The sequence below is a fragment of the Gymnoscopelus braueri genome (genome assembly GCF_963280865.1).
Source record: "Gymnoscopelus braueri genome assembly, chromosome: 19".
NCBI lineage: Eukaryota > Metazoa > Chordata > Actinopteri > Myctophiformes > Myctophidae > Gymnoscopelus > Gymnoscopelus braueri.
In genome coordinates this window covers 16,089,756-16,114,467 of record NC_137621.1, presented here as the reverse complement: position 1 = coordinate 16,114,467, position 24,712 = coordinate 16,089,756, and the positions used below count along the sequence as shown (strand labels likewise).

Sequence of the window (24,712 nt, the reverse complement as noted above, 5' to 3'; positions counted from 1 at the left end):
TATACAGAAAATAAATTTCCAGGTAGGTGACACCATTTCAGCCAATCAGGAGAGTACCCATCTATCAGCTTCATTTTTATAGTCTTCCAGTTCCAATTTTACATGCTCATTTATTTGTGTCATCACTTCCAATTTCACTTGTTTAATCTCTATCCTGAGTTCTCTGTCCTGATATCCTGACCTGAAAAGGCATTTTCTGTTTAATAAAGAGCTGGAGAGACATGGTCCGACTCATGTTACTGAACAAACACTCTATAGCAATGAGTACTATCAGAATATAGAGCTATTTAACACTTATTTTAACAAACGGAAATCACTTACCCTACCTTTAACACTTGTTATTTTATATTTTTAGTGAAAACAGCACATTATAGGCCAACAGTGCTCTTATTTTACATTCCACAGACCAGAAGACACTTACTTTTCCATAACTTGACAAAGCACTCTTATTTTGAAGTCCATCGATCAGAAGTCAAGGGTTTATGTTCGTCTGACTTGACACTTGTTAAGCTTTGACCGTTCAATAAACAAACAGAGGTATTGGGCTTGCGCTGCTGTTTTCAACTGATACTGACATAAGGAAGGCTTTACAGGCTGCTTCTTGTATTTTCACACGTCAGTTAGAGACAAGTAGGGAACTGCAGCACATGTGACAAAAGTCAGCGGGTGTTTTGGTTTTATATCGCGGGTGGGATGCAAGCAGCCGTGCTCGTCATCAACTCCACTTTCTCACAAACCAGAGCCCTGTATCACAAACGTATCACTTCACGCTAGATTCCAAATGTGATTTTGCAACCCGGTGATTTACAACTAGTTGCGTGCCCGTGTCTTCAGTATTATGTGAGCTTGTAGATTAGCTGTTTTCGGCGTGACGCAGGTTCAGTGTTTGTGTGTGTGTGGGGGAGAGAGGGAAAGGGGGAGCGCGCTGGCCACGCTCAAGTGTCTAAAGACGGATATCTCGTGTTGTGTTTTATAGCGAACAAAAAACGGTTGCATCCCCACTCAAAATGCGCACCTGCCCGTCGGGCAACCAGATAGCAAACTTCACCTGCCCTACCATTTTATTTACCTGCCCCGGGCAGGCGGGCAGGCGTTAGTGTCAATCCCTGCGGGGTCATGCCTACGTTCCCTCAGCCCTATATTCCCTCAACCCTATGTTCCCTCAATCTCTAACAAAAAAAAAACATCCAAATTAGGCCCTATGTTCCCTCAGCCCTATATTCCCTCAGCCCTATGTTCCCCCATATCAATTTAGACCCTATGTTCCCTCAGGCTTATTTAAAAAAAATAATAAGGTAAAACCGCTGGCAGTGGCGGATGAATTAATTAATTAATACCTGGCAATGAATGTGTTAACCCATTAAGACCTGAGGCGATTCTTTAAAAAAAATCTAAATCCTATCAGTTTTTTGAAAAAAATAAAAAATATATTTTTTCGCGATTTTTCAAAAATAGCAGATCTGCAAGCTCGTAGCGCGGCACTCGGTGCCGCGCTATGAGCTTGTAGATCTGCTATTTTTGAATAGCCAAAGAAATCTAAAGTGACACAGATGCGTTCCAGGTATTAATGGGTTAATACCTTACAGAAAGCCCAAATATTTAAATGTTTAAAAAGTGTCCCACTCCGATCAACTATTAATGTTATTAGTCAGAAATCTCGGCCGTCAGTGACACTTATAATCAGGGTTCCTACACATGTTCCATTTCAAAATTCCATACTTTCCAGATTCAAATTTCCAGAATTCTCTATTGATTCTTCAGACCATATTTGACATACAAGTATAATAGCTACATGTAGATGCTTATTATGTAACAAAATAGTTTTAAAATCCAACTTTACTGATATACCGATATACCTTCAACCCCTACAGTAACAGGGATGTTCATGTACAATTGACCAGTGAACTAGAAAGGAGAACTAAAGTCTATTGACATAAAGACACTCCTACACAGAAAGTTTGTGTCTATTTAAGGCTAAATTATACCTTTATGGCTTCCTTATCGTTTCCTTTATGGCTGTGTTCGTTGTCATTTCAATAGACACTGTGAATAGACTGTGACACAGAGCTTTTTTCCCCAATTCATTTTCGGTTCTTATTTATAAAGACAGAAAGAGAGACAAAAAATATGGAGGGGACAATTATATATATATATATATATATATATATATATATATATATATATATATATATATATATATATATATATTCAATAGATCATGGGACAATGAGTATACTGTAGATAGCACTGCGCCGGTTAGTTTGTGTCCTCGGCATAGATGTTTGACAGTGGAAACTCGTCAAACTTGAGTGACTTTATTTATAGTCATTTATTAAACAGTGTTGATATGATTGACCTAATCTAACAGCCAATAAAGCAAAGTAAATAGACTTTAGTTATCCTTTCTAGTTCACTGGTGAATTGTACATGAACATCCCTCCTGTTGTAGGGGTAATATAATAATAATGATATAAAGTGCTTACCAGGTGAGCACTTTATATTATTTATGGAGATGTACGGGCCTTAAACACGGAACTCCAAACACTATTTGGGGAAGTGTCCAAGGAAGGCTGTCATAGATACTCAATTGTCATAATCAATAAAAATAAATGTATGACAGACTTGATCCAAGGCAGGTTTCCTTTTGCAGAAAAGATAACCTGTTTACTTTTCTCATAATTACATGACTGCATGAATGTTCAAACAAGTTTTAGATTATTTGTGATGCTATGTATTTGCAATTGTGCACAGACAATAAGAACAATAAGAATACAATGTAAGCTGATAATTGTGTTCTCTCTCCTGGTAGGGTGAAATTGGTAGCCCACCTGAAAATGTATTTTCTGTTTATTAAAGAGCTGGAGAGATGGGGAGACCCCTGTTACTGAACAAACACTCTATAGCGATTATTGTCAGAAAATAGTGTTTTAACCTTTAACAAACAACATTTTGTTTTAGCAAGAAAATATAACTTGGAGCACCTTTATGTATAAACCTGTCCATACATTTTTGAGATATAGAAAATGTAACCTTTTGTGACATGCCATGTCTATTGTCACACTCCATTTGTACAATTCAGTTCCATGGCCCATGTTAAAAATATGTCTATCACTTTTTTAGGTATCTTGCTAAAAAATATCTCATGACAGACAAGAGCAAAAAAATTACCCCATTTTACCAATGAATTTGAGGGAACATAGGGCTGAGGGAACATAGGGCTGAGGGAACATAGGGTCTATTTTGGGATGGGGGAATATAAGGCTGAGGGAACATAGGGCTGAGGGAACATAAGGCTGAGGGAACATAGGGCTGAGGGAGCATAGGGCTGAGGGAACTTGAGTACGCTCCCGCATTTGTAGAATCGGCCTCAGGTCTTAATGGGAAACCATTTTTTACTTTATTTGTTTGTTTACGGGACGACAGTGCAAGTTAATGAACATTCAATACAAGAATACAATCAATGGAACATGATCGGATTTAGCTAGGAGCTCATTTCCACCCGTAGTCCCACACAAGTCATACATAATAAGCATGTGCAGATTTTATACAGGTGCTGCTAGGGTGTGTGTGTGTGTGTGTGTGTGTGTGTGCGTGCGTGCACTTTCATTACTATACTTGTGAGGGCCAAACGACACTACAAGTATAGAATTATTTGAGAAATACACATTGTGAGGACCATTTCCTGTTACTCACAAGAGAAATTATTGTTTTATAGTAAAAAAAGAAAAAGAGTAATAGGTAAACATTCAGGTTGAAGTTAGCGTTATGCCTGATTTGTTGAACACTGGTGTCATGCACCAAAAACAGCAGATCAGCAATTTTTTCAGCGATTGTTTTGGCTATTTTCGGCCATTTTCAAAATGTTGATGTCCTCACAAGTATAGTGATACAAACATGTGTGTGTGTGTGTGTGTGCGCGTGTGTGTGTGTGTGTGTTCTCACCGTGCACTCCAGTTTGGGGTAGTAGGGCGAGTCTCCGATGATGTCATCCTCGGGCGGCGTGATGCGTAGGAAGTCCAGGTGGTCGGGGCGAGGGACTCTGGACAGCGGCTCCTGGAGCTCATCTCCATCCAGCGTCCAGATGTCTTCTTGACGCAGGAGGGAATCCTCTACACACAAACACACACACTAGTGTTGTCAAAAATATCTATGTTTCAATACATATCCATTACGGTCTCTGTCGGGCAGAAACCTCCCATCTCCATGTTTTAACTTTTGGTGTGTTTTTCGTAAATGAACGCCCTACTTGATCATACTAACAGCGTCACACAAAAGTATCAAAAGTATCAGATCCACAAGCTCGAAACGCGGCGCAAAGTGACACGTTTTGAGCTTGTAGATCTGATACTTTTGAATTTGAATCCTGAAAAGTTACAGTTTTGGACATACATGTATGAGGTTTTCCACCCGACAGAGACGAATATACTGAATATTTTAATCCATCTCAATACTCATTTCCCACCGTATCGATACTATCAATAGCATGCTCTCTCGTCTCTTAATTAACTTGACTTAATGTTAATTAGATAATACAGTTACTTTTAAAGGCCTGATCTAAAAAGAAAAAAGAAAGAAGAAAAACTTATTTAAAAAAAAGTGTGACCTTTCTCTTATAGTACCAGAGATAAGCTGAGGAGATTCTTTCTGCAACGAAAAAGACACACTCACAGCCTTTTAAAAGATCTAAAATTGTATGACCGTGTCAAATTTCAATCAAAAATAGTATTGAACATCGATATTTTTCAAGGTGTTGTTGTACCTACTTGAACTATGAAACTATGACATTCACTACACTGAGACTGTTTACAGTTAGATATGCCAGTATAGTTACAAATGCCAGTATCGTGACAACAATAACAGACACACAGTATGAATCACCTGAACCTTAGCGTCCGTATTCTGTACATTCAGCAGAAATACCCGATCCATAAGCTCACAACGCGTTGCATTGTGAGCTTGTAGATTGACATTTTTGGAGAAGAGAAAATAGCTCACAACGCATCACGTTTTGAGCTTGTAGAGTGGCTATTTTCAGTATAGTGTGTGAGTGTAGAGGGACAAAAGGAGTGGGGAACTAAGTACAAAGGGTTGAAGTGGTTAATTAATGCTCTATGTTGTGCCAAGACAGATCATACATTGCACATCAATGTAACATCATATCATTAAAGAGATTAAGATAGAAGCATTATAATTGTAACAAGGAGGAGTCACCTGTATGGAAAATTAAACTGGGTGGAGGCCTGGAGGTAGAATGCAGGCGTCAACCTATTTTGCTGCACCCGTGAGAACCGATGAGAAGCTATTTTTAACTGCACTTATACTAGAGTAACTAACCCTCCTCAGTCTCAGTAACACAGCCGTCATGATCCAATGAGTTATTAACATGTCTGTGGAGCATTAGCCTACAAACAGTATTACCATACTTAAAGCATGCAGTCCATAAGATTTACAGCAGTATGTCCTACTCCTACGTACCGGTCATTCGAACCCAGGTCGCCCGCGCGAGGGCTGAGCCTGCTGAGCTAAGACGGAATTAAGCCCGCTTGGGCTGGGGAGATATTACGCTTTGAGCTTCATGCAAAACCTTTTTTTGAAGCAATAGAGATCCTCCTTGACCACAGTGGAAGAGCAGAGAGACCACCTCCAAAAACTCACACTCATTCACATTCATTCTACCATACATATTGGTTAAAGGGATAGTTCACCCCCAAAATGATTTTTTTCCCCCTATCAATTAAACACCTCATGAAGCATTGAAGTCATTTTTTTAGTTTTTGTCGAATTCCTGAGTCAATAATTTGATGACCGGGTGTATTTCCGGTAGGAGACTCAAAGAGACTCCTTTGTGTCTCCTACCGAATACAGTAGCATCTTTCCGCCGGTAATCAAATTATTGGCTTAGGAATGCGACCAAAACAAAATAAATCTCCATGTATTCAATGCTTCATGGGGTGTATAATTGATAGAAAATAAGTAATTTTTGGGGTGAACTACTCCTCTAAATAATGTTCTATTCACACACAAAAAAAGTTATGGATAGTAGGTATAAATGGTTCGGCTAAATCAGAGAGGCTGTGTGCTCTTTCAGCGTTTGTCCGTTGTGCGTGCGTTTGTGTTCACTTAGTCACGACACTACATTAATTCAGCAATGGGTTAAGTAAGTAAAGTTGCCACAGAGACAGATGACACAGGAGTAGTATTACTACACTACTTCATTTAAAATTAGATTGAGAGACACTGCCCTCTCCTGACCGCCCAGCCTGCTGCCTATTGTATTACTGTCTGCTAAAATGACACACACACACACACACACACACACACACACACACACACACACACACACACACACACACACACACACACACACACACACACACACACACACACACACACACACACACACACACACGCGTATCACTATCTAAAGTCACATTGAGACCAATCACCCCCTGAAGACGGTTTACAAAACATAACTACCGTAATAAGGCCTATAAAAGTGCACCTTAATATTTCATTGGATCTCTCTTGCCTTTTTTTTTACCAGTTACTCTGGGCTTCAGTCCATACAGTGAGCCAGAGATGTCAGCTTCACTTCACTACACATCAGAGTAATAAACAGGCCTTTCTTACGTTCTACTCAGTCAGTGACATATTGCAGACATCCAGACCCCCCCCCCCCCACACACACACACACACACACACACACACCAGACACATCATTACATGGAAGCAGCAGAGTAGTGCCGTGTGCACAGCAGTGGTGTAACGTAACTAAGTGCATTTACTTAAGTACAATTTTGAGATATTTTTTACTTTACTGGAGTATTTCCAATTTTCAGTACTTTTACTTCTACTGCACTACATCTCAGAGGCAAATATTATACTTTTACTCCACTACAATTATTTGAAAACTTTAGTTACTAGTTACTTTGTAGATTTTGATTATTATTACACAACATACATTACCCACTTCAGCCCTATATACATTTCGGCCATTTGAAAATAGCCTATCTACAAGATCTATTTTCAAAATCTTTTTATACATTTGAAATGGGACAGTCTGCATAATGAGTACTTTTACTTTTGGTACTTTAAGTAAATTTTTATACCAATACTTTTGTACTTTTACTGAAGTACATTTTGAATTTTAGTTTTAACAAAGTACTTCTATATTGCAGTATTGATACTTTTACTTGAGTAAAGAATGTGAGTACTTTTTCCACCACTGGTGCACACTGCCCAGTACCATCACTCTGTACCAGGATGAGTGTTCTCTTGCATAGCCTTGTTTCACAACACTCATACTATGCTCACGTGTACAGTCAGCCATACACACACACACACACTTCCATTGCACTGCGCCTCCATGCATGCATGCATTCATTCTCTTAAGAGAGGGGCATTCATGTGAGAAAAGAAAAAAACAAGCCATGGTGGGGAGGGGAGGCAGTGAAAATGAGACAGAGGGGAAGGAGGTGGAGGAGTTCAGAAAGGAGCAGGAAGAAGGGTGAGGCTGCATGATGACCGGTAGAGATGTACCGATACCATTGTTTCCTTCCCGATATCCATAACTTGCGCATCGGTCGATACCGAGTACCGATCCCAAACCAACGTGTAATTTAAACCAATCTAGCTGTCAAAGTGGGGTCCAGAGACCATCTGGGTTCCTTACAGGTCTGTAACTCTGAGAGTGTACAAATGGAACCAAATGGACCCGTTCCATTTGTACACGCTCAGAGTTATGGGGGTCCTTGAAATTAAAAAGGTTTGAGAACCACTGATCTAGGAATAAATAGAAATTCCATTAATAATTGTTAACCCATTAAGACCTGGACGCATCTGTGTCACTTTTAGATTTGAGCTAAAAAGCATTATTTTACACTTTGGCTATTCAAAAATAGCAGATCTACAAGCTCGTAGCGCGGCACTCGGTGCCGCGCTACGAGCTTGTAGATCTGCTATTTTTGAAAAATTGTGAAAATGTGTGCAAATCTATGAATATACATAATTTTAAAACAAAATATTTGCTTCTGGGGGTCCAATATTTTGAGATGGGGGTCCGCGAGATGGGGGTCCGTGGCCAAATACATATAATTTTGGAGGTCCTTGACATGAAAAGGTTGGAGCACCACTGATAACTCAACATTAAGTTGTACGAACGCTTGTTTTCTATTGTTGTATTGTTTATTGGATCTTGTTTAGTCGATACACTTAATTGTTTTTAGCTCATGCTCATTTGACTTAGCTATTTTGTCTCATCTGTTTAAGGAAATAGGTAGCTGATATATTGCACTTTTACCTTAGCGCTAGGTATACTCTTGGTTGCTTGTTTTTGCAGAAAATGCACTAAAGACTTCTGGTTATTAGTAGTTTTCGTTCCCTACCTATGTTGAATACACTTATTGTAAGTCGCTTTGGATAAAAGCGTCTGCTAAATGACTGTAATGTAATGTAATGTAATGTAGAATCGGCCTCAGGTCTTAATGGGTTAATGTGCAGCTACAAGTTAGTAAAATAATGATAAAATAGTACAGTAAAGAGTATGAAACAGTCGTGCAAGATCAACTGAAGCAATCAAAATATGAAATGAAATATCATCATGTGATAAACTACGTGGCATTGGAACGGCACAGACTGGCATACTCGCCGATACCAGCGTTTCAGGCAGTATCGGCAGCTTTTACGATACTGGTATTGGGTATCGGAACAACTCTAATGACCGGAGGGTGTGTCTGTCGACCACGTGATCGAAAATGTTCCCGGGTTCGATTCTGCCTGGAGAGACCCAGTGTGTTGCATGTCCTTCTCTGTCCTCAGTTTACCGTTTCTACTATCTCCCATCTAAATAAAGCAACAACAAACAAAAAAGGTGCAGGAGGAGGAGGAGGAGGAGGAGGGGGCAGGGGTTCTCATCTCGAAACGTGGTGTCCTCGTTTCGTCTTTTATCACAGGATGTAAGACAACACCGGATGGCTATGCACGTATCGTCTTGACCTTTTAGTGTTGAATTAGAACCTGGAACCTGAGATGCAACTTTTCATCCCCGGTTATGTAAAAGGTGCTAAAATGTACGTACTGTACGCACAATAGCCGTAGCAATTAGCATTCATTCAGATCATGCACCCTTCAGCTAAGGACATACTGCACCACTAAACGCCCGTTTCATACCGTAGTAAAGTACTCAAATGTTTTACTTAAGTAAAAGTATCAATACTGCAATATAGAAATACTCTGTTACAAGTAAAAGTCTGGAATTGATCATTTACTTGAGTAAAAGTACAAAAGTATTGTGATCGGCTATTTTCAAATAGCCAGAATATATATATATATATATATATATATATATATATATATATATATATATATATATATATATATATATATATATATATATATATATATATATATATATAGGGCTGAAGTGGTTAATGTATGTTTTGAAATAATAATCAAAATCTACAAAGTAACTAGTAACTGACGTTTTTCAAATAATTGTAGTGGAGTAAGTATAATATTTGCCTCCGAGATGTAGTGGAGTAGAAACTAAAAGTACTGAAAATTGGAAATACTCGAGTAAAGTAAAAGTACTTCAAAATTGTACTCTGGTACAGTACTCGAGTAAATGTACTTTCCATCACTGCCGTACTGTAGGCCCATAAAGTCTCCCCAGAGACTTGAGTCTCAGCCAAACACTTTCAATTCAGTCATGAGAGCCCACACACAGAATGAACAGGGGAGGGGGGGGGGGGAGGGAGGGAGGGAGGAATGTTTCATTGAAAAATTTAGAACACTAGAATTCCCTTTGGGCGTTCAACAGTCGTCATCAGGCCGGCTGCCAGGGTTTACTCCACTGGGGACGGGGGGGACGGGGGGGGGCGTCAATGAAAGATTAAGAGTAATAACTTTTCATTATGATAATGCTACGTTTAATTAGGGTCCACTGCAGGAAATGCTGACTGCTGGTCTGGGAAAGGCTCCAAGTGCAGAGTTTAGCACAGCCTGAGTGAAAGCTGAGGAAATCTACTGACCAGAGGCAGCAGTGTGTTTTGTCCAACAACCAATTTCAGTGGCTTTTACAGCAGTGGTTTTCAACCTTTTTCATGCCAAGGACCCCTACATTGTTTTGTGCCAGTGACCCCCAGAAGCAAAGATTTGAGTTAAAAATGTTCGCTTTAAAAATATATATACATATTCAAAGTTAAGATCATTTTCACGATTTTTCAAAAATAGTCAAAGCTAATAGCCAAAGCTAAGTGGTTAAAATGATTGTGACGCTATGTTAACTAATTTAGCTGGGGTACCAGGGGTGAATTACGAAAAAGTTTGACAACTACTGGTTTAAAAGGCATTTGTAGAATCAGCATCAGGTCTTAATGGGTTAAATATACCAAAGACTTTACTGTTGTAACCCACCACCAATGTCTACTGTATTATAGGAGATACGTATATACACACGCACACACACGTAAATGATGATAAACAACCTTCTGTTTGCACGTGCTCCTCCTGACTTGACAGTCAGCCTGAGGGTTTGTTAAATTTGCATAAGGAGGGACATGCTGCCACCATCTGGACAGGCAATGGAAAAACAAATATCTAGCTCACATGGTACAGGGCTGATTAATTGCAGTAAATCCTTTGGCAATTCCATTGTGTTTCATCGTAGTATGAATAATGCAAGTTGCTGGTAAGCACTTCTGAACGTTAGGGCTTCACAGGGGTCGAAACAGAGAGTAATGGTGCATTTTTAATAACTCTAAACAGGTACGGACAGAGCAGAGGCACTTAGTTACATTAGGTAATGAGTTTTTTTTCTGTTTAGTTTGCGCTCTGAGACCACTTGGCAGATGATTCATTCTCTCAATACACACGTGCATCCACATGCGCGCACACGCACACACACACACGCACACGCACACACACACGGTGAGCCTGAGTTCACTGGCACAGGCCGGGTAAATCTGCACTCGCTGCCATTTAATCTCTCTCTCTCTCTCCTCAACAGCAGCCAAGGCTGAATCAATGCACCTCCAGTTTAGAGAATACAGCGAGCAGATAGGATCGCGCCGGCGCTTCTCAATAGGGATATACGGCCCGAGAACAGTTTACGCTCTGCTGAATGAATGAATCGACCCAACCCGAGACAAGATCAGTTTGCCAAACATCGTCTAGAATAGATGCGCGCACGTACTCGGCCGCTGTTCTGCAAAATATCACATCTGAAACACACAGGCATGTTCCCTCAGATGACCTTCTCTCTCTTTGTGTGTGTGTGTGTGTGTGTGTGTGTGTGTGTGTGTGTGTGTGTGTGTGTGTGTGTGTACACACGGCAGATCTGCACATGTTGAGTGACAGTGTAATAATGTGCCTGTGAAAATCAGAGTGTGTGAGGTGAGCCCCTGTCAGCGAGAAAGAGAGAGAGCCCAGCAAGCACAATGACGTCATGATGACGTTATGATGACGCCCGGTCATCACCCCGGTGACGTTCAGGACTAGGCCAGATCACAGCCCATATGGGGATGATCTTTACGTCATTTACAGGACGTCATCACCGGGACATCATATGGACATTTTGGGTGATGAGAAATGTGTTTAGATGACGTCCTGGAGGTGACGTTTTTGTGGTCAGGATTAATTTTGGTTGAAATCAGGTGATATTCTGGGCCAGATCTGACTTGTCTTGGTTTGACTTGATCTAGCCCCAATCGAGACGTCACTGATTGGTCCGGGTCCTGACTGTGCTTGCTGGGAGAGAGAGACCTAGCTGATCTGAGCAGGAGAGGCAGTGTTTGTTGGCATCACGCCATCATGTCTGGTCCTGAAAGGAGAGGTTCTGTCATAGACTGGATTAATATGATTGGGTCAGTCAGTCAGTCATCTCTCCTCTATGAGCTGCTGAGGCATGTTTGCTGATGCACTGAGTGCACTGGGACATGCAACAATGAAGGCAGTCACTTACTAGTGAAGAGATCACATACAGTACACATGAGATGATATTGCTATACAGCCTACACATCAGGCCTGGAATTTCATCATTTTAGGGTCAGCGCCACTTTTTGGGGGGAAAAAAGCCAATTTAACATTGAGCGGCCACCAATGTTTAGCTGCCCACTGGAGGGGGCACAGTGGGGCTTTCACATAGGAAGTGGCCAAATCCCCGAAAGAGGCTTTTTTTCTAGTTTATATAATCGTGAAACTTGGTAAATAATTCAAACATTTTAATTGCTCAGCTGCTGTACCTCGCCCTGGTCTCTTCATCGTTAACCCATTAAAACCGGGAAAGCATCTGTGTGTCATTTTAGATTTTTAGCTATACGTGTAGCAGCAACATCCGTTTTTCAGAAAGCTCTTAGGATTTTAATGTTTAAAACAGTGGTTCTCAAAAATATCAGATATACAAGCTCACAGCTGCTTGTACATCTGCTATTTTTGAACATTTTTTGAAAAATCTTGAAAGTGTTTGAAAAATCACAAATATTCTCTTCTGGTGGTCCCTGGCACAAAACATTTTCAGATGGGGGTAAATAAATCATGGCACCTGTAATAGACAATTGCATCAGGTGAAGACAACAAGACAGCTAGAAGAAATTATTGCTAATAGCTCCCTCAATTCTGTGAAAATAGCTAAATGTGCTTTCAATCCTTTGTTGGAGAATTTTTTTTTTGCAGTGTAGTGGTGTGGTTGTGGTCAGACAATGAAATAATTAAAGTCAACGGCATGCGAGGGACCACAGTGAAAAATGGTGCAGGTAAAGAGCAAAAACACAGGCATCTGTTCAGAAGGAGCTTTTTTCAACCACGGCAAAGGAGGGCAGAACTGTACAAGTAAAGCATGGTTGTGTTAATTGAGACTCTCAACTAGACAGTGTTTCAAAGTGTCCACTAATGACGATAACTATAATAAGACTAAACAATCATAATCCATGTATTGGAAACCCTCCATCCACAGTCTGGGTCTTTCTCCAATCTAAAGGTTAGCTCACCTCTGAACAAAGTTAGGTGCCTTCGCATTGAACTATTGTGACACAGCATTCAATTACAATCCTGGCATGCCCTTCATTAATCACTCATCATGTAGGCCTATATATATTTTTTGTCTCTAAAGTTTCCTTGTTCCAGTGTTCCATTGGCATTTTATCCTTGACGTTTCCGTGAGAAGCATTAAACATGTAATTATTACGTCTAATAAATCAAATCAAGTGTAGCTTGTACATTTGCATGCCTTGGACTTTCTCATCAACAGCAGAATACCTGATCACCCTAATGGAATCCACAACTAGCTACCGTACCTTGCCAAACCAAACCAACGGTTTAGCTGGTAGAACTTGATATGATCTCCTTCTGTCCTCAAGAAACACTGTCCTTTGAAAAGCCATATGATGTATAACACACACCAACTCACCCATCTTTGCAGCTAAGTGGCCCTTTTGCGATGGAAGCACTGTCTGTACAGATTAGACTCAATTATTATCCAAAATAATTATGATTTTTCTTTTTTGGTGGTCAAGTGGCTCAGTAGTTAATGCAGACATACTATTGTTTTAAAATGTGCAGCACATTGGAATAGACCCTATGGCACATTAGGAGTCCATTAGTGTACATTTAGGGCTAGGCAAATGTGTTTTTGGTAGAATTATTTTGCATGTCTGTGGCAAAAATGAAATATTAATAAAAATGTCCATCACAAGCTACCATGGTGATGACCACTGCCTACATGGAATGTTACATTATTAGTTACATTGTTTGTTTTGCTTACTTTGCAACTGTCTGCTAGTTTAGCCTAATTGTTTTATTGGCTTTTAAGTAGGCTACTTTGCAGAGGGAGTACCGTTTTTATTCAGTGTTCATAATATAGGATGATGTATTTGCACTGTATTAGCCATACTGGTGACAGTAGATTAAAAGTGTTGTCTCTTGACAATTTGTTGATCTGTGAGCCCAGCCCACCTGCTATTTACAGAGGATACAGGATAGGTGGGCACTAGGGACATCTGGGCACCTTGATGTCAAATTGGCTATTTTGTCCAAAATGTTAAAACTTTAAATGAAAAATGGTTGTAAAGTATACATGATGTGAACATGCACGGTACATCATCATCAGACTTAATTTTGTATCCAAAAATGACCCCCCCACTCCTGACAGAGGCTAAAAATGCCTATGATAAGGCTCATAACAACACCAAAGGCAGACGACTTGAGCATTAATCAATGTACGTATAAATAAAGAGAGCTGACACCCATTATGAAACACTACTCTCTCTCCTCCAATATTTAATATAAAAAACGCTGTGCCTAGCGAGACCAAATCCAATGCCCTAGTTCCCTCTCTATACACATCTATAAAACCTCATCATTCACAATCACAAACATAAAACCTGACTGACTCCCCCCACCCCTCGTCCATCACTTTCCAAACAGGAGACAGGATCATAGACTTTCATATAAATCATGGAAATGCTGGATTTATAAATCTACATTCCCTGGCTTCTTGCCAGAAGATGAAGCAGCATTCTCACAGCCTTCTCTAAAACAAATTAATTTCAAGGATACCCAGTTTAACATGCATTAAAAATAGCAGATATACAAGCTCATAGCGCATCACTCGTGCCACGCTTGTAGATATGCTATTTATTTATTTTTTAAACGTGAAAATTTGGGCAAATCTTCGAAGCCCTTCACAGCCATTGTTACACAGTTTAACTAAATAGACAAACGGTCCTGCAGCAGGCTGATGGGAGAGAGAAGGGGGCTTTCAGCAGACCTGGAGATCTTCTGACTGCAGAGAGGGGAGATCTGATCGACTACAATGGTGGAACAACGTCAGGCCACCATCCAAGGCACCCACCTGCTCATCAGGAGAGCAGTTAGGTGTTCTGTGTCTTGCTCAAGGACATTTCAACATGCAGCTCTATCTCCTAAGGCGCCAATGCCGACCAGAGCACAGTAACTCATTAAGTTACAGTCACACTGTCAAAGCAAGTTACAGTGCATGCGAGAGAGACCTTTGTTTTCTTGGCTGTCATACAGCATACAGCTCAAACGTAAAACCAAGCAAGCAAATGATGTATTCATTTGCCTGGCTTTAGGTTTGAGCTTCACACACACACACACACACACACACACACACACACACACACACACACACACACACACACACACACACACACACACACACACACACACACACACACACACACACACACACACACACACACACACACACACACACACACACACACACACACACACACACACACACACACACACACACACACACACACACACACACACACACACACACACAGAGAGAGAGGGACCCTCTTAAACTCTCTCTCTTGGCAGAGTAAACTTCATTACATGAATATAACTGGCTCCTTGTCCTCTGTGAGAGGAGAGCAATGCTGCAGGCACTGCACTGTCTGCAGGGTGACAGTTAACAGCCACAGAGAGGGACAGATGTCAACTGACTCTTGCTCTGCACTGATCAGTTTCATATGACCTTGCCAGGGCTTATTAGTTAATGTGATTAAGGTATTGCTTACCATAATGCAAAGTTGCAAACAATAGAATCTCTGTGTGTGTGTGTGTGTGTGTGTGTGTGTGTGTGTGTGTGTGTGTGTGTGTGTGTGTGTGTGTGTGTGTGTGTGTGTGTGTGTGTGTGTGTGTGTGTGTGTGTGTGTGTGTGTGTGTGTGTGTGTGTGTGTGTGTGAGAGAGAAAGGGGGTGAACATCATCTCTCTGTTACCATGTCGGGGGGGTAGTGGCTCAGAAGGTAGTGTGGTCGCATGGGAAGCGGAAGGTCCTTGAGCAAGACACTGAGCCATTAACTGCTCCTCCCTGTGAGCAGGTTGGTGCCTTGCATGGTTGCCTCCGCCACAACACAAACGCCTACTTACAGAAAACTCACGTTTCACATTTACAAAATGCCCTTGATCAGTGTTCAGTTCCAGAGAATGTAACATGAACGCTTCTATCTGCATAATCAAGCCTATTAATAAGCCTCAAACTGAGTTCACAGAATAAAGAGATCCACATTAACAGGGTATTAGCAAACCATGACGGGAGTAGGCACGTCTCCATTATTACATAACAGTCTGCTCGCAATTATTTCAGCTCATCTCAATTATCATGCACACTCGTTTCCTTTCATCTGTTTATAAAAACAGCTGGATTTAACTAACAGAGATGTAATAATACTTCATCATTATTTACACATCGTTGGCCATGCTCTTTTAACCATTGTCAACTTGGTGACCGTGTTCCTATTTTGGCTATTAAAGGGCAAAATAAATAATTAAGTAAATGTAAGGAAAAAAATAAACAATAGCAGATCTATTTATAAGCGCACAATTCTTTTTACTTTTTTTTACTTTTTGTAAGTATAACATTATTAAGGATATGTCCTGTTTTGACCATAGTCCATTATTTATTTTGGTCATTGGTACCGTTTTTTTTTTTCTTTGTATAAATTCAGTAATAACTTTTTTTTACCTAAAAGGCAAACAGAAATATTTTATTTTTTATATGATCCAATGTTCAATGCCAAAAGCACAAATAAATCATTATTCACAATTAATCGTCAACGAAAATGTTATTATCATGACAGCCAGCAGGAACATGCTGTCCCACTTAACTAATAGTTAGTTTTGGTAGAACCCTGCCTGTGTAATAATATCTGATGCGTGTGTCAGTACCAAACATAAGCAATCTTGAAAACCTAAAGAGGATTACCCAGATTGGCTTTTATTTTAGATCACTGTAAGGGCTGTATAGCATGTAACTTGTATGTACATAGCATGGCACAGCCTTCAGTGTAACAGCATCCCCTTGAGATACAGAGAGTTATTTACAGAGTGACTTATCGATTAAACATGAGACACAACAGTCGGTACACAGTAGCATCTAAGCAGGGCTTCGAAAATCTCTCTAGAGAGCGAGAGGTCAACACAACCCATTCCTCAGTCAAACTGAATGCAAATAACTATTTAGAGCAGTGGTTCTCAACCAGTGGTCCGGGGACCACCAGTGGTCCTTGGGGCGGTACCAGGGGGTCCCCAGCGAAATGAGTTGACATAGCGTCACAATAATTTTCACCACTTAGCTTTGGCTATTAAAAAATAGCAGATATACAAGCTCATAGCGCGGCACCGAGTGCCGCGCTATGAGCTTGTAGATCAGCTATTTTTGAAAGATCTTGAAAACGTGTGCATATCTTTGAATATATATTTTTAAAGCGAACATTTTTAACTCGAATCTTTGCTTTTGGGGGTCCATGGCACAAAACATTTTCAGATGGGGGTCCGCGGCCAAATGTATATCAATTTAGGGGTCCTTGGCATGAAAAAGGTTGAAAACCACTGATTTAGAGCTTTGAGAAACAACAAGGGATTTTATTTATTCTTTTAAGGACGAAATGGAGGCTTATACAGTACCTGCAATATAGACTACTATCTGCTTGTTTGGTTCTGTGTGTAAAGGAGGATGACATGGTGTGTGTATTGGGGGTGGGGGTATCTATCTAGATGGGCGCTTGCATAGGCATGCATGTTTGCAGACACAGGGTCATTACTACAATGGGACTTCATTCAAATCAACTCCACATGAGTAACACTGGGCTCTCTATTCCTCTATATTCACCAGTCAGCATAGCTAGCTCCACACATCACTGTGTTATTTCTCCCTGCAGCTATTGCAGCTCTGAGATGAACATTGGCCAGCATGTTGGTCAAGCCAGACATTGTTTGTCGTTGCTTTCGGGCAGAGAACGTGCATCTCCAACACCGTTACTTTACAGGAAATGGACCTGTATTCCAAGCCAATGTTGTTACTATTTATTTTTGATACATTTTCATTGATTCTGTCATTTGACAAAGTATAAAATACGGGCATTAATTTACGAGAAAAAAAACAAGAAATATCAAATACGTAAATACAAGGTTTCTGACCGACTATATGCAACTATATGATGTAATGATATGTGGAGCAAATACATAGAATAGTGTATTGTATGAACCTCCCTACAATTATCCTTGCATGTACATAAACAGAGCTGCTGTGAATTCTTCATCGTAGAGTGAGTTATAGAAAGGAAATCTTAAACCAAATTACAGTGGTTAACCCCAATGCAATAACAGTGAGACTAATGGGGAGCACTGGGCATATGATAATGTCAACAACATGGATTATGAGCTTCGGATTATCATGCAGTCGCATAATACATTGTAAGTCAGTCATTCGTACTGTAACCCCCCCCCCCCCCCCACACACACACACACACACACCATGAATACACAGCAGAGTGTGACCTTTGTCTTGTCAAAAGAGATGACATTATTCAGTAACCCGAGGCTAGTGACAGATCTACGACATTCAGCAGCTGTTCCTGTGTTTTTAAACCATTAAGACCTGAGGCCGCGTCAAAAAAAAAACGAAATCTTGAACAATCTTTTGGAAAAAAATATAAAAAAAACAATTTTCACAATTTTTCAAAAATAGCAGATCTACAAGCTCGTAGCGCGGCACTCGGTGCCGCGCTATGAGCTTGTATATCTGCTATTTTTGAATAGCCAAAGACATCTAAAGTGACACAGATGCGTTCCAGGTATCAATGGGTTAAATCCACTTGTGCCGTCATTGTAACTATGCAGGAGATATAGCTTATGTCTAATTATCTAAACCTGATGCCACGTAAGATCTGCACTCAAGGAAATCTTAATCCCTTTTTTCTGTAACCCTTGTGCCCGGGCCATTGTCAGTTTCCTGTGAACTGGGTGGGATGGGGTTTTTTTTCTGATTTTGAGGGGCGGCAAGATCCCTGAGACGGTAAATTGGCAATGCTTCAGTTAACATCGTGTTCATGAGAACCATAGCGGGACTGAACTTTGTGTCAACTTTAAGCCTTTGATCTTGTATCCATCCGGTGACCTTGGCCTGCCCCTGTGGCACTGAAGGAGTTAAACTGGGACATCAGATGGTAAGGGGCATAGAAACTGCTCTCTGTTCCCTCCTTCTCCCACTCCTGCCGGGTAGTTTTTAATTTGGGCCGTCACGTGGGAAAAGCCAACACAACACAAGCACACCTCAGTCAAAACCTGAAGCAGGAGAACAGAGGCGTTTTAAATTGGACACATCAGCAAAGGAATTCCTAACTGTCCCTCTGCCCTAACTTAAAAGCACATCTCGTGTCCTCGCAATCCAGCATCAACAATACAAGATCAAGCACTTCCCACAGCTAAGGAGGAGATAAAAGCACTACTGTCAATAGTAATGTTACAGACACAGAAATGAGAGAGAGAGAGAGGAGAGAGGAGAGAGAGACACTTTAACTCACCTGTTGCTGTGGAGTAGCTGGATGAATTGCACCTGCTGTTGGTTGGCTGTTTGCTGAGGTTCAGGTCCAGCCGGGTGATGGTGCGCTTGTTGCCGTTCTTGTCGATGACCTCCGTGGTCACCCTGGGCTCCAGCCTGTTACTGGAGCCATCCCTGTCCTCCTGGCCCACATCTCCATCCGATAGCAGCAGGATGCGGTGGTTGAGCTGCGTTGGGCTCGTCTGCTTAGAGGTCAAGGGGGGCAGGACCGGCGACATGCTCTGGAGGCTGTTGGTGACGGGGAAGGAGGTGTTGAAGACCCCGGCGAGGAAGGGTGACGTGGGGCTCTTGGGGTAGGGTTTGACCCCGGACGAAGACGCGTCAGTGGTGTGGGAGAGGGGCAAGCGTAGCCCCTCTGGGAGTCTGGCCCTTGCCCTTTCTCCATTGTCCCCCAGTCCGCAAACTCGGCTAGATCCCCTCCGCTCTCCGTACCGTTGCTGCTGGCTGTTGCTTGTCCCCGGCTGTGGCACATCCGTCCCAGCCCTGACTGGGCTCACATGGCTAACGCGCTGCACTACCACGTCCACGTCTTGAACCTTGGCCACCACCCTGACTTCCGTTTCCCCGTCCTCCTCCTCGTACAGCTCGCCTGGTGAGTCAAACCTCCTGAGAGGACGCAGGTTGCTCCCACTCTCCCGCCGGGTCAGACCCGCCATTAAGGTGGAAGACCCGAATCCCAGACACAGCTCGCTGTCAAACTCTGATATGTCGTTGCAGAGATCCAGGTCAGGGTCAAAGCCCCGGTTGTCCTCCATGAAGTCCCAGCCCTCGCGGGTGTTGTTGAAGTCTTCCTCCACGGGTAGGATGGGGTTGCTGGCCACACTGACGAAGGAGCCGGTTCCCGAGGTGTCGGAGGCACCAACAGGATCGACGGTTTGTGGCTTCTCCTCCTCCACCGCAGGGACGGAATGGGCAGGACTGGACAGAGTGGATGGAACAGTGGGCTCAGTGGTGGAAGATCGACTCTCAACTTTCTTCTTCATCTTGCTGTGTAGGAGTTCTTCGGCACTATCCAGCTTCTTGCTCGCCAGCTTCTTAAGCTTTCTGCTCTTTGACATGGGTTTCTTAGTTTCTGCAGACGGGGCTAGGGCATGTTGATAGTTACTGCTGCCGAGAACCTGACCTCCGGGGTAAGATTCTTGACCCTCCACATAATCCTCCAGCTTCCCATCCTGGTTACCCATCCTGACTCTGTTGGCACAGTCCCCGCACAGCGATAGGAGATCAGCCAGCAACTGGTGATTCTCAGCCGCTAGCCAGCGGAGCTCAGCAACAGCCTCCTTTGTTGCCCGCCAGGAGTTGAGGAGTTCGCCCGCGGAGCCGGAAGACTGGCTCCTTTGTTCGGACGCCGCGAGATCCTCCTTCTCCTGGTCATGGTTGTTATCAGGCCTTTCCCAAAGAGGGGCGCGGCTCCTGTATGTAAAGCCCGGGGCCCGCCCCTTGGGCACATACGGGCTGATGTTGCTGACCTCATGGATGGGTGGGTAAAGACGCAACACCGTGTGCTTGCCCTCCATGATGGGGGCCATGTTAATCACTCATGCACTCAATTTAAGTGGCCTTGTGCACTCTAATCAAGTGGCCAGTCCCCAGATGGTGTGGCTGGGTTTGGACTGCACTGGAAGACTCTGGTGTGTTCTTCATCACCTGGCCTGCACAGCTCCTATCAGAGAGATAAGGCTCTTCTTGAGACAAAGCAGTGGTGGGGAAAAGTACTCAAACTTTTTACTTAGCGTAAGTAAAAGTATTAATACTGCAATGTAGAAACACTCTGTACTCAATTAAAAGTCTGGTTATCAAAATGTACTTGAGTACAAGTATTGGCATCATAAGTACCAAAAGTAAAAGTATTCATTATGCAGAATGTCCTGTTTCACACATTATTATACGTATAAAATGTATACAAAATATTTTTTTAAATAGCAGATCTACAAGCACACAACACGCCACGATCTTGTAGATCGGCTCTTTTCAAATGCCAAAGTTTAAATAGGGCTGAAGTGGTTAATGTATGTTTTGTAATGATAATCAAAATCTACAAAGTAAATAGTAACTTAAAATAATTGTAGTGGAGTAAAAGTAGAATATTTGTCACTGAGATATAGTGGAGTAGAAGTAAAAGTATAGACATTTGGAAATACTCAAGTAAAGTAAAAGTACCTCAAAATTGTACTTAAGTACAGTACTTGAGTAAATGAACTTAGTTACTTTACACCACCACTGGAGACGAGTAAACAATGCAGCTATAAGTCTGACAGTAAACAGGATGTGAACAATAATACACACAATGTCATTAATGCCCATCTTGCATGCTACATGTTGGCTATTCATTCAGCTAATAGGCTGGTTCACATTACTTACTATCTGCAGATATTCATTCAGGGGAAACATTTCTGCTTAGAAGATACGTTCAGGATGAAAATTGTCCGATTAGACATCTAGACATAATGTGAATGCAATTAACATCCTGGTATTAGTAGGATGGAAAACCAGCAGTTACAGTACTTGTTGAGAACCACTGATTTAGATGATCATAGGCTACTGACACTGAGTTATTTTTGGAAACTGGTGGGCAGAAGAGGATACTGTATATAGCAACGTGAGCTGTTGGCAAAATAACAGTGGCCTCACTCGGATACAGGATATGTGGGCACTAGGGACATCTGGGCACCTCGAAGTAAAATTGGCTATTTTGTCCAAAATGTTAAAACATGTAATATTTGAAAAATGGTCTTAAGTAATGTAAAGTATACATGATGTGAACCTGAACGTTACATCCTTATCAGACTTAATTTTATCCGTCAACTTCTTGTTCATGCCCAAAATGACTGGATATACAAGTTTTGTAGCAATTTGTAACTACTTTCTCACAGAACAATGTTACTAGTATGAGGTAATCTGGAATGTTGAGACAAAAAGGAAAAATGCATATTTGTATCCTGTGTGTTGAGCATGATGTCATTTCTGTTGGGACGACTGTGCAATTTGTGTTGTGACTAAGCATACAAGAGAGACAATTTGAACAATTTTGATGGTATGCCTACAGAATATGTACAACTAGTTAGACACTGACAGGATGTAGTTGGTATGGTAGCCATGGCAAGGATGAACATGAACGGTACATCCTTATCAGACATCATTTTATCCTTCAACTTCCTGTTCATGCCCCAACATGGATATACAGGTTTGTAGAAATATTAGACCTTAATTGTTGAAGTTTAAGCATGTATACTTTAGACACATTTTCAAATATTGCAGTTTTTTTTTTACATTTTGGACAAAATAGCCAATTTTACATCGAGGTGCCCAGATGTCCCTAAGTGCCCACCTATCCTATCACCCCTCACCCAGGTGGCATTGGATAGTTAAAAGTCTTCCTAGGCTATGGATTCAATTCTATATGGCCTGCAGCACAGATACTGTAGCATTAAACCATCATGTTTAACAGTAGCCTACTGTAGTTCTCTATCATAAAACTGTAGAGACACAGTCATTCTAAAATGCATTTCATCAACATTTAAACAAGCTGCTGCGGCATACAGCGGCATCACTCACAGACTAGTCAGAGTATTAATGCACACAGTGTGTGAGGACACACGCAGATACAGTTATTATGCTACGTAACGACAGGGATTTATGCAGAAAAACATGGGACCCTTTTGCTTGCGTCTCAAACGTCAGCATTTCAGAACACAACACCTGTGAAGTGTTTACAATCACAACATCATCATAGCCCGCGTTGTCCTGTCACCTTGCTGCATGATGCATGCATGCAACACCACCGACCCAGCCAAGAAGATCCCAGTGTTTAATGTTAAGCAGTATATTTTAGAACAGGCTCACTGTGCAGTGCACACAGACAGTAGCTCATCTGCCAAAAAGAAACAGTTTGTCAAACATAACAGTATACAGAGATCTCAAAGACAGACCTGAGCCTAGGAGACCTTTTAGCCTAGATGAGCGTTTTATCTGACACTATTAAATAACGTGTTCTAAAGTTGCAAGGACGTGACATTGTTATCGCGCTGCGCCTGCAGCAGCGGGTAGCCTGAAACGTGCGCAGCTGTTAAACACCAGTGACTTACCCGTGTCGGTCGCATGATGTATATGTGTGTTCTTTTCTTTCACATCTCTTCACTGCAGCCAGCTGGCTGGTGTCCTGTCCACCACCGCTGCCTCTGGAGATGACCGATGACTGAAAGGCGTTTGGTCCAATCGGTGAACTCAGCGTTTATTTGGTGCTCTGCGATTGGCTCTTTGTCATCACTCGTGGCCCGCCCCTCGCCGCGCGCGCTCTGAGCAAGATCAGCTGCAGCTTTCAGACAGGGGGGAGGGGAGGGGGGGGGGGTACCAGGGGGTCCCCAGCTAAATTAGTTAACAGAGCGTCACAATCATTTTAACCACATAGCATTGGCAAAAATAGCAGATGTACAAGCTCATAGCGCGGCACCGAGTGCCGCGCTATGAGCTTGTAGATCTGCTATTTTTGAAAAATCTTGAAAATGTGTGCATATCTTTGAATATGTATATTTTTAAAGCGAACATTTGTAACTAAAATCTTTGCTTCTGGGGGTCCCTCCCTGGAACAAAATATTTTGAGATGGGGGTCCGCTGCCAAATACATATCAATTTGGGGTCCTTGGCATGAAAAAGGTTGAAAACCACTGATAATTTAGGCCACATGATGGGTTACGTAGTTTTGGTCCAGAGCGTCAGCTGCCAGGCGCGCTGCTATTCTCATAGACCGAAAATTCCACTACCGTGCGTGCGAGGTCTCCAACTTTAGTAAGAATAAACAAAACTATTTCGCTACTCACCGAAACAAAGGCAGTTTTGTGTCGTTGAAAGTCTATTCTCCAGACAGGGATGCCTCTCAGGAGCTCACCTTCTATGTATAATACACCTTTTGGGCAGAAAATGAAATATGTCTGCCAGACGGAAATTATTGTATTTACTCCACTGCGCCCTCTACAGATTTGGTCAATGGTAATTTATATTGACCAGATCTGTAAGAGGACGCAGTGGAGTAAATAAAATAATTTCCATTAGTCATACTTTACTAATTCTGTGTAGTGTGAGAGAGAGGACTATTTTTTATCTTCATACAATTTGTAATCAATTTTATTGTTGTTGTTGTTTCTTGTTGTGACTTTAATACAATTTAATTAAACGATTATCATTATTATTATTATTAGTATTATTAGTATTATTAGTATTATTAGTATTATTAGTATTATTAGTATTATTAGTATTATTAGTATTATTAGTATTATTAGTATTATTATTATATTACTACAGTGGTCAGTGATTCCCCTCCGCTGCTTGTCTTTCTGTTTTGTAGGCTA

At 41.6% G+C, this 24,712-nt stretch overlaps 1 protein-coding gene and 1 long non-coding RNA gene across 2 annotated transcripts in view; both read right to left on the bottom strand.

Moving 5' to 3' along the window:
• LOC308075251 overlaps positions 1-24,712 on the bottom strand; it is a 497,190-nt gene that overhangs the window by 90,355 nt on the left and 382,123 nt on the right. The gene's annotated exons all lie outside the window — the stretch shown is intronic.
• LOC308074099 (uncharacterized protein) lies at positions 730-20,896 on the bottom strand (the record flags this gene model as incomplete). The annotated part of the gene is made up of 3 exons (XM_080413433.1): positions 730-744; positions 3,943-4,109; positions 19,330-20,896. 3 exons carry the CDS (start codon positions 20,894-20,896, stop codon positions 730-732), a joined length of 1,749 nt encoding a protein of 582 aa, XP_080269559.1.